This window comes from Parasteatoda tepidariorum, chromosome 3, assembly GCF_043381705.1.
Source record: "Parasteatoda tepidariorum isolate YZ-2023 chromosome 3, CAS_Ptep_4.0, whole genome shotgun sequence".
NCBI lineage: Eukaryota > Metazoa > Arthropoda > Arachnida > Araneae > Theridiidae > Parasteatoda > Parasteatoda tepidariorum.
This window is the reverse complement of record NC_092206.1, coordinates 96,481,680-96,493,685: the sequence shown is the minus strand read 5'-3', so window position 1 is coordinate 96,493,685 and position 12,006 is coordinate 96,481,680. Positions and strand designations below refer to the sequence as shown.

Genomic DNA, 12,006 nt, shown 5'->3' with positions numbered 1-12,006 from the left:
CTTTCCTAGAAACGACAAAACGCTGTATTTGTTCTGTGCCTGAGAAGTATCTATATTAAAAAATAGACGATCCTTCAGTTGTTATTTTCGGGATATTTTTTTCAGTGACTGTACATATAAGTACATAAGAGTGTTGTTGTTATCGTTTTAAAATAACAAGCGTAAGCTACATAGCGTTTATAGAAATAAAAATAATTAGTGTTCTGAAAGAAAGAATGTTTGTACTTTGTACACAGCAAATATTCATTATGACATATTATTTCATCAGACAAATCAAGAAAGGAGGAGATAATTTATGTAACCACACAGCGTAGATGCTATAAGGAAGTGCAGACAGACACAGGTCGAGTCAGTCCTGCCAGTAGAAAAGACGTGCCATTTCCATTATGAATATATTATTACACTTTTATTTAGACTATTAGTGTTCCTTTTTATTTACGAATTAGCATTTATTATATTACACTGGCACTAAATTTAAAATATATTTTCCAGAAATCAATTATAATAAAAATTATCCTACAATTTTTTTGTTTTGCGGACCATTTGGCGCCCCTTTGTGAGTAGCGCCCGGGGCATGATGACCCCCCTTGCCCACCCCTCACTACGCCACTGGAAACACGTCTCCGGTCCTTTTCATGCAGGATCTTTTTCCGACCACAATTGTGACGTCGTCTTTCGTGATCGAGTGTATTACACCACTGCTTGTAGACACGTTGAACAGACCGCATCGAAACACCAACAAATCCAGCAACGTCATTCACCGTATGACCCTGAGCACGGCCTAACACAATTGCCTCTTTTTGCCACTCTAACTCATCTTTACACTTATCCATATTTACACACAATTTCAGCTTCAAACAAAAATATATCACTGATAGTACTTGCCTGTGAACACGTTGAAGCAATGTGCACGCAGTTGAGCACGTCACTTGACCACTGCGTCATCTAACGAAACCTAACGATTCATCGCTGCTTGCGCACTAGGGTGACTAATTTTTTTGTCCGGTATATATATATACACACTGGTATACAATTCATCTCTTGCATAACTTTTTTATCGTTTTAGTGTTATTCATAATTTTTCTGATAAAAACAAAATATTTTGTTTCATTTTTAAAATAAATATTAATATTTCTACATGCTGCACTATTTGGGATTCTAGTTTGCCTGCCATGAGATAATAATTTATTTCAACCAATGCATACAATTAAAATTTTAGTGAGTTAACATGATGAGAGAATTTAAATTAAAATAACAAATTTTGGTTTTGTTATTTGTCACTTTATTTTATTTTAAAAAAAATTCCACATAAGAACATACTATCTACCTGTTTGAAACATTGATAGTTCTTGACTTTTTTGTTACACCCGTATGCACAGCAGTATACAACCATTTTTTTTATAATTTTATAGTTCAAAACACAGCTCATCAATCCACCTCCATAGTAAAAGACTGGGGATAGGATTTACTGGAGGGAAAATCGTCCAGGAATCACGTGGCGACTAGGGATGGGGGACTGGTTCTCTCTATGTAAATTACTCCTCTAAGGATAATCTCATACTTTCCTCCCTACAGTGGGTACATAAAATATGCACCCATTATGTTTGGAGACTAATTAATTGGGCTCTGTGTAAAGCTGATCACCCAACCGGAACATTTGTTTCTTCTCGTTTCCCAGTGGCGCCATCTATAGCCAAGAATTCGATTTATGCCACTCCCGTTAATAGGACGGACCCATTCGTACATCCATCCACAGATCGTAATTTTCACCTGAGAAAGAGAACTCACTACCTTAGTACACCCAGAGGTATAATTTGCTATGGGAACATGGAGGACTTTGTGACCAGTCCCCATTTACTAAACGGGGAGTCTTCGGACTTTGCTAATTTTTTTAATGAGTTAAATTTTCATCGCAATTTTTTTTAATACTAATGTATTTTTTGAAAATTTTAGATGGTAAGCTTGTTTTTAATTATCTTGTTAAAAAACTAATATTTAACAATGAAAAAACAAGAACTAACTTATCACCCTATAATATCAATAAATCAAAAATACTGTAATGTAAGGGGAAAAAAAACCTTTGCTATAACATTTGTATTTGAAAACTTACAAGTTTTATTTAAAATGAATGGCCTATAATTGAAAATACATTTTAAAATGTTCATAACTACATTGTCAGTTACTACAATTTGAATTTTAAAAGTAGTTTTGTTTTATAAAACTTGACGTAACTGATCATTGGTTTGAAATGGAAAATTCAGTAATCTCATAAAAAACATTTGCAAATAAAAATTCTTAGGTTTGTGACCCTGGGTAGGTATCGAGGGTTTAAATAAAGAAAAGCTTAGTGCCATATATTTTTATTAATAACCAATAGCACACAGACAAACATAAATTTGAATAATTACGAGAAGGAGGAAAGGAAGGTCCATTCTGTCCAAAGTCTGAGCATCTACTGCCGGTTCAGATGGCGCTGTGGTTGCTACAGGTTTATTTTTCGAATAATAATTAGCTTGTTTTATGATTAGGTAAGAAAATCTGAATTCTGAATTAAAAATATCAATTGATCAATAATTTTAGCATACTATCTAAAAATTGTTTTGTGTATTCATAATTTCATTGGGAAAATATTTATAATGGATAATACAACGTAGGTTTTATTATATAATACTATATATTATTTTAATATGATGTTTTAAAAGTTCATTAGAATTTTGAAATAACAGTGTACTAATTTTTTCAATGTAAAATATTGAAAGAAACTAAATTTTTATTCCCAATTTTCGCTTTTTTTATTCTCATTTATTTAAAAAATATTTNAATTAAAAATATCAATTGATCAATAATTTTAGCATACTATCTAAAAATTGTTTTGTGTATTCATAATTTCATTGGGAAAATATTTATAATGGAGAATATTGTTGTTGTAGTTCATTTACGTCGCACTAGAGCTGCACAATGGGCTATTGGCGACGGTCTGGGAAACATCCCTGAGGATGATCCGAAGACATGCCATCACAATCTTGATCCTCTGCAGAGGGGATGGCACCCCCACTTCGGTAGCCCAACGACCTGCGTGCGAAGTAATGTTGAATACAACATAGGTTTTATAATATAATACTGTACATTATTGTATTATGATGTTTAAAAAGTTCATTAGAATTTTGGAATAACAGTGTACTAATTTTTTTAATGTAAAATATTCAAAGAAACTATATTTTCTAAAATTTCATAACATATTCATTGCATTAATTTTTATTCCCAATTTTCGCGCTTTTTACTCTTACTTTATTTAAAAAATATTTATGAACTGACTTGGCAAATAATACAGTGAAACCTCCAGGAAAGACTATCTCTATGCAACGACCTATTTATGACCACTTTTGGTGGTCACGGAATTTTTTCCATAAACTTTGTGTTGAAAAAGACTTTTAAGAGAGACGATCAAAACCTCTCCCACCGACCGGGCAAACATCTGCACCAAATACGGAAAAGGTCAAATAAGGAAACACGAAAAAATATCGAAACAAAACAAATAAGTAGATTAAAATGTGTTCAAAATATTTGTGCGAGGCTCTTATTTAGAGATCTCTTTTTGACGATTTAAGGTCATGCTGCAGACAGAGAGCACTAAAGACGTTGTTATCAATGATTTACTTCTAGAATTGAAATTTAAATTAGGAAGAAATAGGTTATTTTTCAAAAAACAAGCATCTCAAACAAAGGTTTTCTGATCTTTTAAAGGTAACTAATTTTTATAACTTAAATTTAAATGCAAACCTAAACAAACAACATAATTGTTTATTTATTTAAAATAGCTTTATCATTTATGATTGGTAAATTTGTTCTTACATATCAGTTATGACCCTTTTTATAGACGCTAAATTTTCTTCATCGTCGTCTTTTCATGATACCAACAGATGTAACATTTCTGCACCAAGAAAATGATTAAAATTATAATTGTTTGTGAAAAATCCTTCGATGGGGTTAACCTCTGAAAACGATCAACCTTCATAAGCGACCATTTCACTGTGGAGCGGAGATAGGTTTAACTGTATTATGATTTTAACTATTTAATTACAATCTGCTTAAGATTTTAATATAATACTTAAATTAATACTTTTTCAAAGAGCTATTTTTTTCACTATGTGGAAGAATCTGTAGGGGAGAAGCTTAAGACGAATTCAAACTATTCCTAACAGAAATTTAAAATACAAAATATATTTCTGCATCAAATTATACGCTTAACACAGAGAATCTTAAGACGAATTCAAACTAAGCTAAACAGAAAAGAAGTGGAATAGTTAATACAGTTCACAGATATTTAAAAAAATAAAATATAATTATTCTTATTACGTAGCTACAGACATGCACACATATTTTAACGATGAATTTTTGTTTCTGTTGATGAATAATAGCGTTAAAAATAACAATTAACTCTCGTCAGCTTATTCCAGAGTGTTAACAAACTGCGTTTCTCGAATTTTTGATACTCAAAACGCGCCCACATTGGTGATTTCGGAAGAGAAAATAGTTCTAGTATGGTGTGAAAGCATGAGATTTGGGTTAAAGATTATTCCATTTTAAGTGTTTAATTTTAAATTATGCCCTTTAAATTGTATAATAATGATCGAATAGGTGTTAATCTGGAATGGAATGTTCCCTCTTACATTTTTTGGGTTGTTCAATATGATAATCGGAGAGATATTGCATCATAGTTTTTGCTGTGAATGGATTAAGAAAAACGTGGCAAAACATTACAAATAGGGGTCTTATTTTATCTAATATAAAATCATCTAATTTTTATAAAATTTCTTTAATAGTTTATTTTGAATACAGATCAGAACATGTATAATAATACAAACATAAATATACAAGCTTTTTTTTGTTTATATATATTGTTTATATTGATAAGCTTAGAAGGAAGTTATTTTTTCAAAACAATCACTTGTTTTTCTTTAACACAATGAAGCATTTTTTCCCCCCAATTCTCTTCGTTTCTTGGGATGGCACAAATATTCAATTTTCCACTCAAAAGAAACTCATAATTTCCTATTTCTGAACCTTCAGGGTAGGTTAGTTTAAAATTCTGGATGATTGTAGTGAGGAAAAGAAATATCTGAGACATCGTATAACCTTCTCCAATACACGTTCGCCTGCCTAAGAAATAAGAGCATCTTTAAGTTAGACAAAACTTGAATTTTTGAACGTTAATCACATTAATTTGAAGTAAAAATCAATTAAAATGTGGATAAGTTGTTCATTTTTTCTTTCAAATTATTTGAAGTAAGACTACACATAGAATTTGAATTCATAACGTTGGTTAAGTGGAACGCAATATAGGGCATAACTAACGGTTGCCATGGACTGCAGGGCGACTAAATATAACAAATGGCGATTAAAAAATTGTCGCTTACCAATCACTGGACTTTTCGTAGAAACCGCATCCCATATGCATTGTATTATTATTTTTTAAAAAATAAATACGAATTTATTCTGAACATTTCATACTATTCCGAAAATTTCCTTATTTCGCACTCTTGTTTCTGAAAAGTTTTCTTTATCTTAGAAATGAACCTTGTGATGTTTACAATATTTAAAGAATTACTTCGAGAAAAAATTTCTACTATCTCTTTTATTTAAATCTTTTAAATTTCTTATTTAAAAAACGGTTTTAGTAGCGAAATTTAGTAGTAGCAAAATTTCCAGATTTTGTTCTGTAGAATGTATCACTAGCTACAGACAGAAAAAAGCAAAAACTGGTACGAAAAACATTTTATTCTAACATTTTTTTCCGATAAAAATAAAATTTCTGTACCTACAATATACATTTTACAATTATAGCATCATATATATANCAGCAGCCGCTGCATATATATATATATATATATATATATATAAAATTATTCTTTCACGAGAAAAAGTTAATACTATTGTTGAATGGTTTGGAGAAATAAACAGATTTACTCCTCCCAAAATAGCTATAACTGAAATTGATTTATTACCACTTTTTTCTCTTTTCCGTTCACCCCTGGGTATAGATAGTAGACGATAACGTGTCTTTATTCCAATCCAATTAAATTGCGAAATTGTAAGTTATTTGGATATACGGAATTGTAAAATTTTCTTCCACGTGCAGAAAAACATTATAATTTTCAACGAATGCGCCTCCATTTATAGCTTCCCTAAATGAATTTAAATAAGCATTTTAAGAATTGTTTCGTTTGCTTTCATTTCGTTTTATTTTATTTTTTGACCGGTGTTGAACAACTGACCAATTTCTGAATTTACGTATATTAATGCTCACCTTCGCAGCCTTGTAATTTTGAACCCGATCCAGAGGAAGAGAGAACTCCTAAATCAAAAATCAGGAGAAATGAGCCTTCATCGAGGACTTTTTGACGTAACTAATCTGTTTTGCGTTACATGGAGGAAAAAACCACGAAAACTCCCAGGGTTATTGCAAAAGAAGTCTAACCCATCAAATAACTCGTACCCCTTTCACAAGATAGGAATTTATACATCAACATATTTTGTTGGATCATTCACTCCCTGCTGACCCATTCATACCTTTAAATGATCCTCAATAGGCATGGAATGTTTTTCCTTCATCTTATGGTGCATTTTGATAATACGCTTCCTGCCCTTAAAGATGTTCTTTAAAAGGTGAGCAAACTTCTTCAACAAGGAATGTGGCTCATATGTTCTGTTTCAATATTATATAAATATAATATAAATATTGTAAATTTAATATTCAGAGAAAAGGGAGTTTGAGAAACTTAAAGTAAACCACAAAGTTTCAAATGATGAAAAAAAATCAAAAATATAAACAAATTGTGATAGGATTACTTAGAATTACCTGAACTTTTAAATACCAATAGAGTTGAAACGGAATTTCTTGCTCGGTATAGAGTCGTTTTAAATATCAACAAAGATGTGATGAATCGATGGTAAGAATCAAATCCTTGGGATTATGACTTCAAAGCATTCGTTTCAGAACTATATCAGATTTTAGACCGATTTCATAAACTATCAACCGAACAGTCTCTACTGAAAGGCGTAATACGACTTTTACATTGCTTGCTGACAGTAAAATTCGGAAATACATGCATCTCTTTGGTATCGGTTATAAGCGAATCTCGTACATTGAATGAGAGCACTTACCGACACCAAAAGTGATGGGTAGATCGGGTCTCTTGCTCTTCTCTTCACACATGAATCGGGATGGATTGAACTTATCAGGTTCTGGGTAAATCTCTGGATCATTATGGCAGGTCCACATGTTCAGAAGAGTTATTGCACCTTTGGGAATCCTGTATCCCCTGATGACTGTCTCCTCTGGAAACAGAAAGCTTTAAAATAAACACTATTGTGAAAATGGTGCAATAAATGCATCATAAGAAACTATGTCCCAAATCATTACTGCTCGCAACATTATGACGAAATCTCACACTCATTTTGGAGCTGCCCATTTTTTACTGCTGGATTACGGCCAGGTATCGGTAAAATATGTTCAAGACATAAAACTTAAAAATAAATTATGCGTAAAGCCATACAAGTTACAGGTCTGCCAGTAAATGTTTTCTCATAATGGCTAATGACCGTAAGTTGACGTAATGCTCGTAAAAATTATGAGTTCGGGACTTAACGTTGTTTGATACTCAGGTAATTTGTTTGTCGAAACGAGGAAAACAGTGGAGAGAGACAAAATAGTGAAGTGCTGCCATCTGTCGAAGAGTAAGAGAGTTGCTTGTTCGTTATCCGTGGTCACAAAAGGGGGCAACGAGATAGATGTTATTTGGCAACGGCTGGGTTCGAGCCCGGGACTTTTACGTCAGTAAACTAATGCTGCAACCACCACCATGGAAAAGGATGCACACTTTCGAATTAAATTAAAAACCTACGCATAACAACCGTATAATTTATAGGTCAACTCTATTGAAGTTCGTTGCAATTAAGGGCACAGTTTTTTTTCTTCCTTTTGTCAAAGATGGAAGCTGGAAGTTTAATATATCTCTACTAATTTTGCTTTAGTTCTTTAGCAAAAATAGAAGCTTGTCTTATAAACAAACAGTCAACTCTTCAAATTGTACGGATATTTCTTAGAGTGTAGGCGCTTTTTTTCACAAAAGAAAAAAAAACTGTATCGATAAAATTATATATCATATTGTTATAAAATAATCCCTTCAGTTATGTGACATATATTTAGCTTTGCTGCAGAACTTCTTACGAAATTGCATATATGTTTACCGTGTATTTGAAATATGAGCTCTGAATATCTTAATTCGATATCTGACTACATTTATAATACAGCATGATAAAATCACGGAAGAACTACTACAATTAGAATTCACTTCTTAATAACAAATAAACTAAGTAAAATTTTGTTTGAATTTTTGATGAGGAATGACTGAGAAAGTGTTGTAAGTTTAAAATATGTAGTAGCATAATATCAAAACATTTATTCTAAGGTATAAGAGCGTTAAATAATGCACTTTTAATAAGAGTTTTGAACAACTTAAGAACTTGACTTCGCTTATATTTTTTTCTTTCAGGAATTCTTCAACTTATTTCTAAATATTTACATATTTAGAATTATTGGTCAACACCAGGAGAATGTGAATTATTGGGAAATTTTTTTGGAACTTTTAAAACATCTATTTTAGAGAAATATCTTGAAGCACTTACTGATACATTTCTGGCCGGGAATGACAGAGAAGAATTCAAAAGTGCGCATTATTTCGTGCATGTAGGCTGTAGTATATGAGAGTTTACTTTTATCTTCAATAGTCGGAGCTCTTCCCCTTCCCACGACCTCCACTATTTCAGCATAGATTTTATCTTGATGGTCCTGGTGGTCCACTACATGTTTCATGAAAATTGCAATGAACAGAGCTACGCTAAGGACTCCGTCACTCACAAACTGAATCAGGGTACCAATCAAAGCCTTATCTGAAAATATTATAAGCATATCATTTGAGATTATTCATTGTGCATAAAAAAAAATTGACGATAAAAGTATTCTAAAATGATCACTATATTTATATGTTTATAGAAATGGCGATGAGAAATAGTGATTTTGCCTAACAAAATATTGCATACTGGATAGCATCGTAATTGTTCCGTACCTAATCATAAGAGCTATTTTAGTAGCGCCCTCGTGTAGCGAGTTGTGAAAATACTCAGAGTATAATGAGAAAATGTGACGAAATGTCGCATTGTAAGTACTATTAATACGAGACTTAAAAATAAAATCTATTTTCAGTCCATATTTGTGTGCTTCATTTACTGAGAGTAAACAAAGCAAAAAGCTGTGCAAAAATGAGTACCAACAATAGACATCGATTAATGTTTTAAAAAAGGAGTTGGGAAATAAAAGCGATCAAACAATTTTTTCTAAGAATACAAATTAATTTTCTGTCATTAAATAGTTGTTAAGTAATAGGTATAAAGTGAATAGTAATAGTTGTATTGCCATTTAAAACAGAAAAAAAAACAGTAATATTTTTATTTTTTAATAATTTTTACGTCAAGAAAATTGAATTTTTTAACCTCGAACATTTCTTTTCATAACATTACTTTGGGGAAAAAAATATCAAAATTAAATGAAAATCAACATGCTATGTCAATTTATCACACACATCAGTGGCGCGTTGACATCTTTGAAGCAACTATGTAAACATCTTACAGTTAAATAAAAATCAAAAAGTCTCTCTTGAAACTCTAGAACCGTTAGTGAAATTTAGATAAATAGTTAAGGGAGTAATTTTTGCTTTCAGTCCTAAAAATCGTTCCGAAGTTTGGATGATTTCGTTCGGGAGGGACGTTAAAAAAAGGATACCTCGCTTAGATTTAGTTTCATTTTCGAGGAACGCCAGACAGACCGTATTTTTTACTACGAGTTTAATAGTAAGTAATTTTCGAACTGTTTAACTTTCTTGGTCTTCTGTAATCCTAATACACTTTACTACGTCCTATCGTAATTTCAGATTTTCAAGTTTTAAATTTTTTTCTCATTAAAGCAAAATAAAATGCAAAGAAAAAAAAAATTGCAAAAATAAAATCATTTAAACTTAGCTCTCACTTAATTTTAACTTTCACTTAATTATAACTTTAACTAACATTTTAACTAACTTAACTTTTAAATAACACTTTTAATTTTCACTCAACTTTTGAACAAATCGATTTTCGAAACCTCAAGTTGATTTCATAAGCAAATAGGGTGCTTTTAGCGAATCGAATATCAACTCGGTAGTTGCATTTAAGCCGTCTGTACAGCGATCCGCAACAAATTTAAAAGTTAATAATTCTCGAACTAATTATCAAATGAAATTTGTTTTCAGTTTTCTTTTATTTCATAGCACTGCCTATACATTTTTCTGAACACCTTCATCATTTTAAATTTCAAAGTCTAATTGTCTTTGTGCAGCAAAACAAAAGTTGAATACCCAAGACAGCAGCGGCAGTTTTTTTCATATAATAAGAAAACATCTTTCACAGTTCGATTGAATCAAAAACAGTTAGTTTTTTAATATGTCATTATTTTAGTACTTCCCCGTTAAGGAGGACAGTAAAAACCTTATTAAACAGAGCACCCATTTTTTCAGAAATTCTTTTCTTTTTAGAGATTTTTAATGGGCTTGACCTAATTTAAATAGACCGTTTTGGAGAAGAGTAACAACAAGAACTTTATGATGATGGATTGGTGTGGAGGGAAAAACCGCATGCATTCATCGTGTGCAAAAAACAGAGTGTGATACTTACCGGTGAAGTATTTTGCTGTTGGATCCCCTTTGCAATTCCTGTCGTTCCTCTCTTTGAGGAAAGCGTCAATGAAATTGCTTGGATGCTCATCTTTTTTGAACATGGATTTGTGTTCGTTTACAACGTTCTCCAATGTTCTCGTTATGATTTTGAAATTCTTCATCGCTGTCCAATATCCAGGTTTAAGAGGGAAAATAAACCTAAGAAAGAACGCAAACAATGAACACAAATTTTATAATAAATCCCCAGAGCATAAGGACATTCTCAAAAGTGGTCAATATTTGTTTAAAATTAATAATAATAAAATGGAAACGATGTACATTTTCCAGGAAAAAGTGGCGTTTAGCAGACCCATTTTTAATCACCTGGTGGGAATCACCTTTTCCAACTGGAAAACAGAAGCGCAAATGGAGTTAGAAGCGTAAATTAAGCGTTTTGTTTTATGACGAATTCTTACTGCAGCACTGAAGCGCGTTTGATTTGTTAGTTACTTTGAATTGGCTCAAAAATGGATGTGTGCAAGGTAATAAAATTATACTGGATAATATAAAGTTTATAATTAATAAGGTTGATGTTTAACTATACAATTTCAATGATTTTAGAAAATTAACATTTATTTAAAAAGATATGATTTGCCCGGTTTGTACAGATTTTTAGCCACTTATTTGCCCGAATTGAATTTGCACATGATAAAAATATAAATTTATATAAAACGGAAGTTTTTTGTAATTTTATTAATAATAATAACACACAATTAACTCAATGATTTTATATAGAATTTAATTACTTTAGTTCAGCATTCATTTTTTTTATCAAATTAATCTTTTAATTGTATTCATTTCAATCAAATTAAAAGAATATGCTGTAATGTTTATTGATCCGAAAAATAAATAAACTATTTCAAAATTTGATATTGCCATTAAATGTTCATTGTGTTGTTATATAGAGCCTACCTTATTTCGGTTACACAACCTGGTTTTAAATGGGTTACTTGTTTGAAATCATATTATCTCTACCGAAATTTAATGCTTACTTCGATAATTTAAAGCTATGCACAGTGGGCCAGCACCCAAGGTTTCGTGGCCAAAATTAGTATTTCGATAAAATTTGGGGGCTTTTATTTAGGGTTTTCATATGCAGGTAAATTGAATTCACAGTTGAAATTTTGAAATACACTAAAAATACAAAAAAAAAAAAAAAAAAAAAAAAAAAAAAAAAAAAAAAAAAAAAAAAAAAAAAAAA

The 12,006-nt window shown here is 31.2% G+C and overlaps 1 protein-coding gene across 2 annotated transcripts in view; it reads right to left on the bottom strand.

The window, feature by feature from the left end:
- Nucleotides 1–4,800: 4,800 nt before the first annotated feature.
- LOC107443743 (cytochrome P450 2F3) overlaps nt 4,801–12,006 on the bottom strand; it is a 21,774-nt gene continuing 14,568 nt past the window's right edge. For both annotated transcript variants that reach the window (XM_016057700.3, XM_016057701.3), the window contains exons 4-7: nt 10,765–10,964; nt 8,689–8,952; nt 7,165–7,338; nt 4,801–5,160 (exon numbers count right to left, since the gene is read on the bottom strand). In XM_016057700.3, coding sequence (XP_015913186.2) covers nt 4,928–5,160; nt 7,165–7,338; nt 8,689–8,952; nt 10,765–10,964 — 871 coding nt within the window. In that variant the 3' untranslated portion in view covers nt 4,801–4,927. The remainder of the gene's footprint in view (nt 5,161–7,164; nt 7,339–8,688; nt 8,953–10,764; nt 10,965–12,006) is intronic.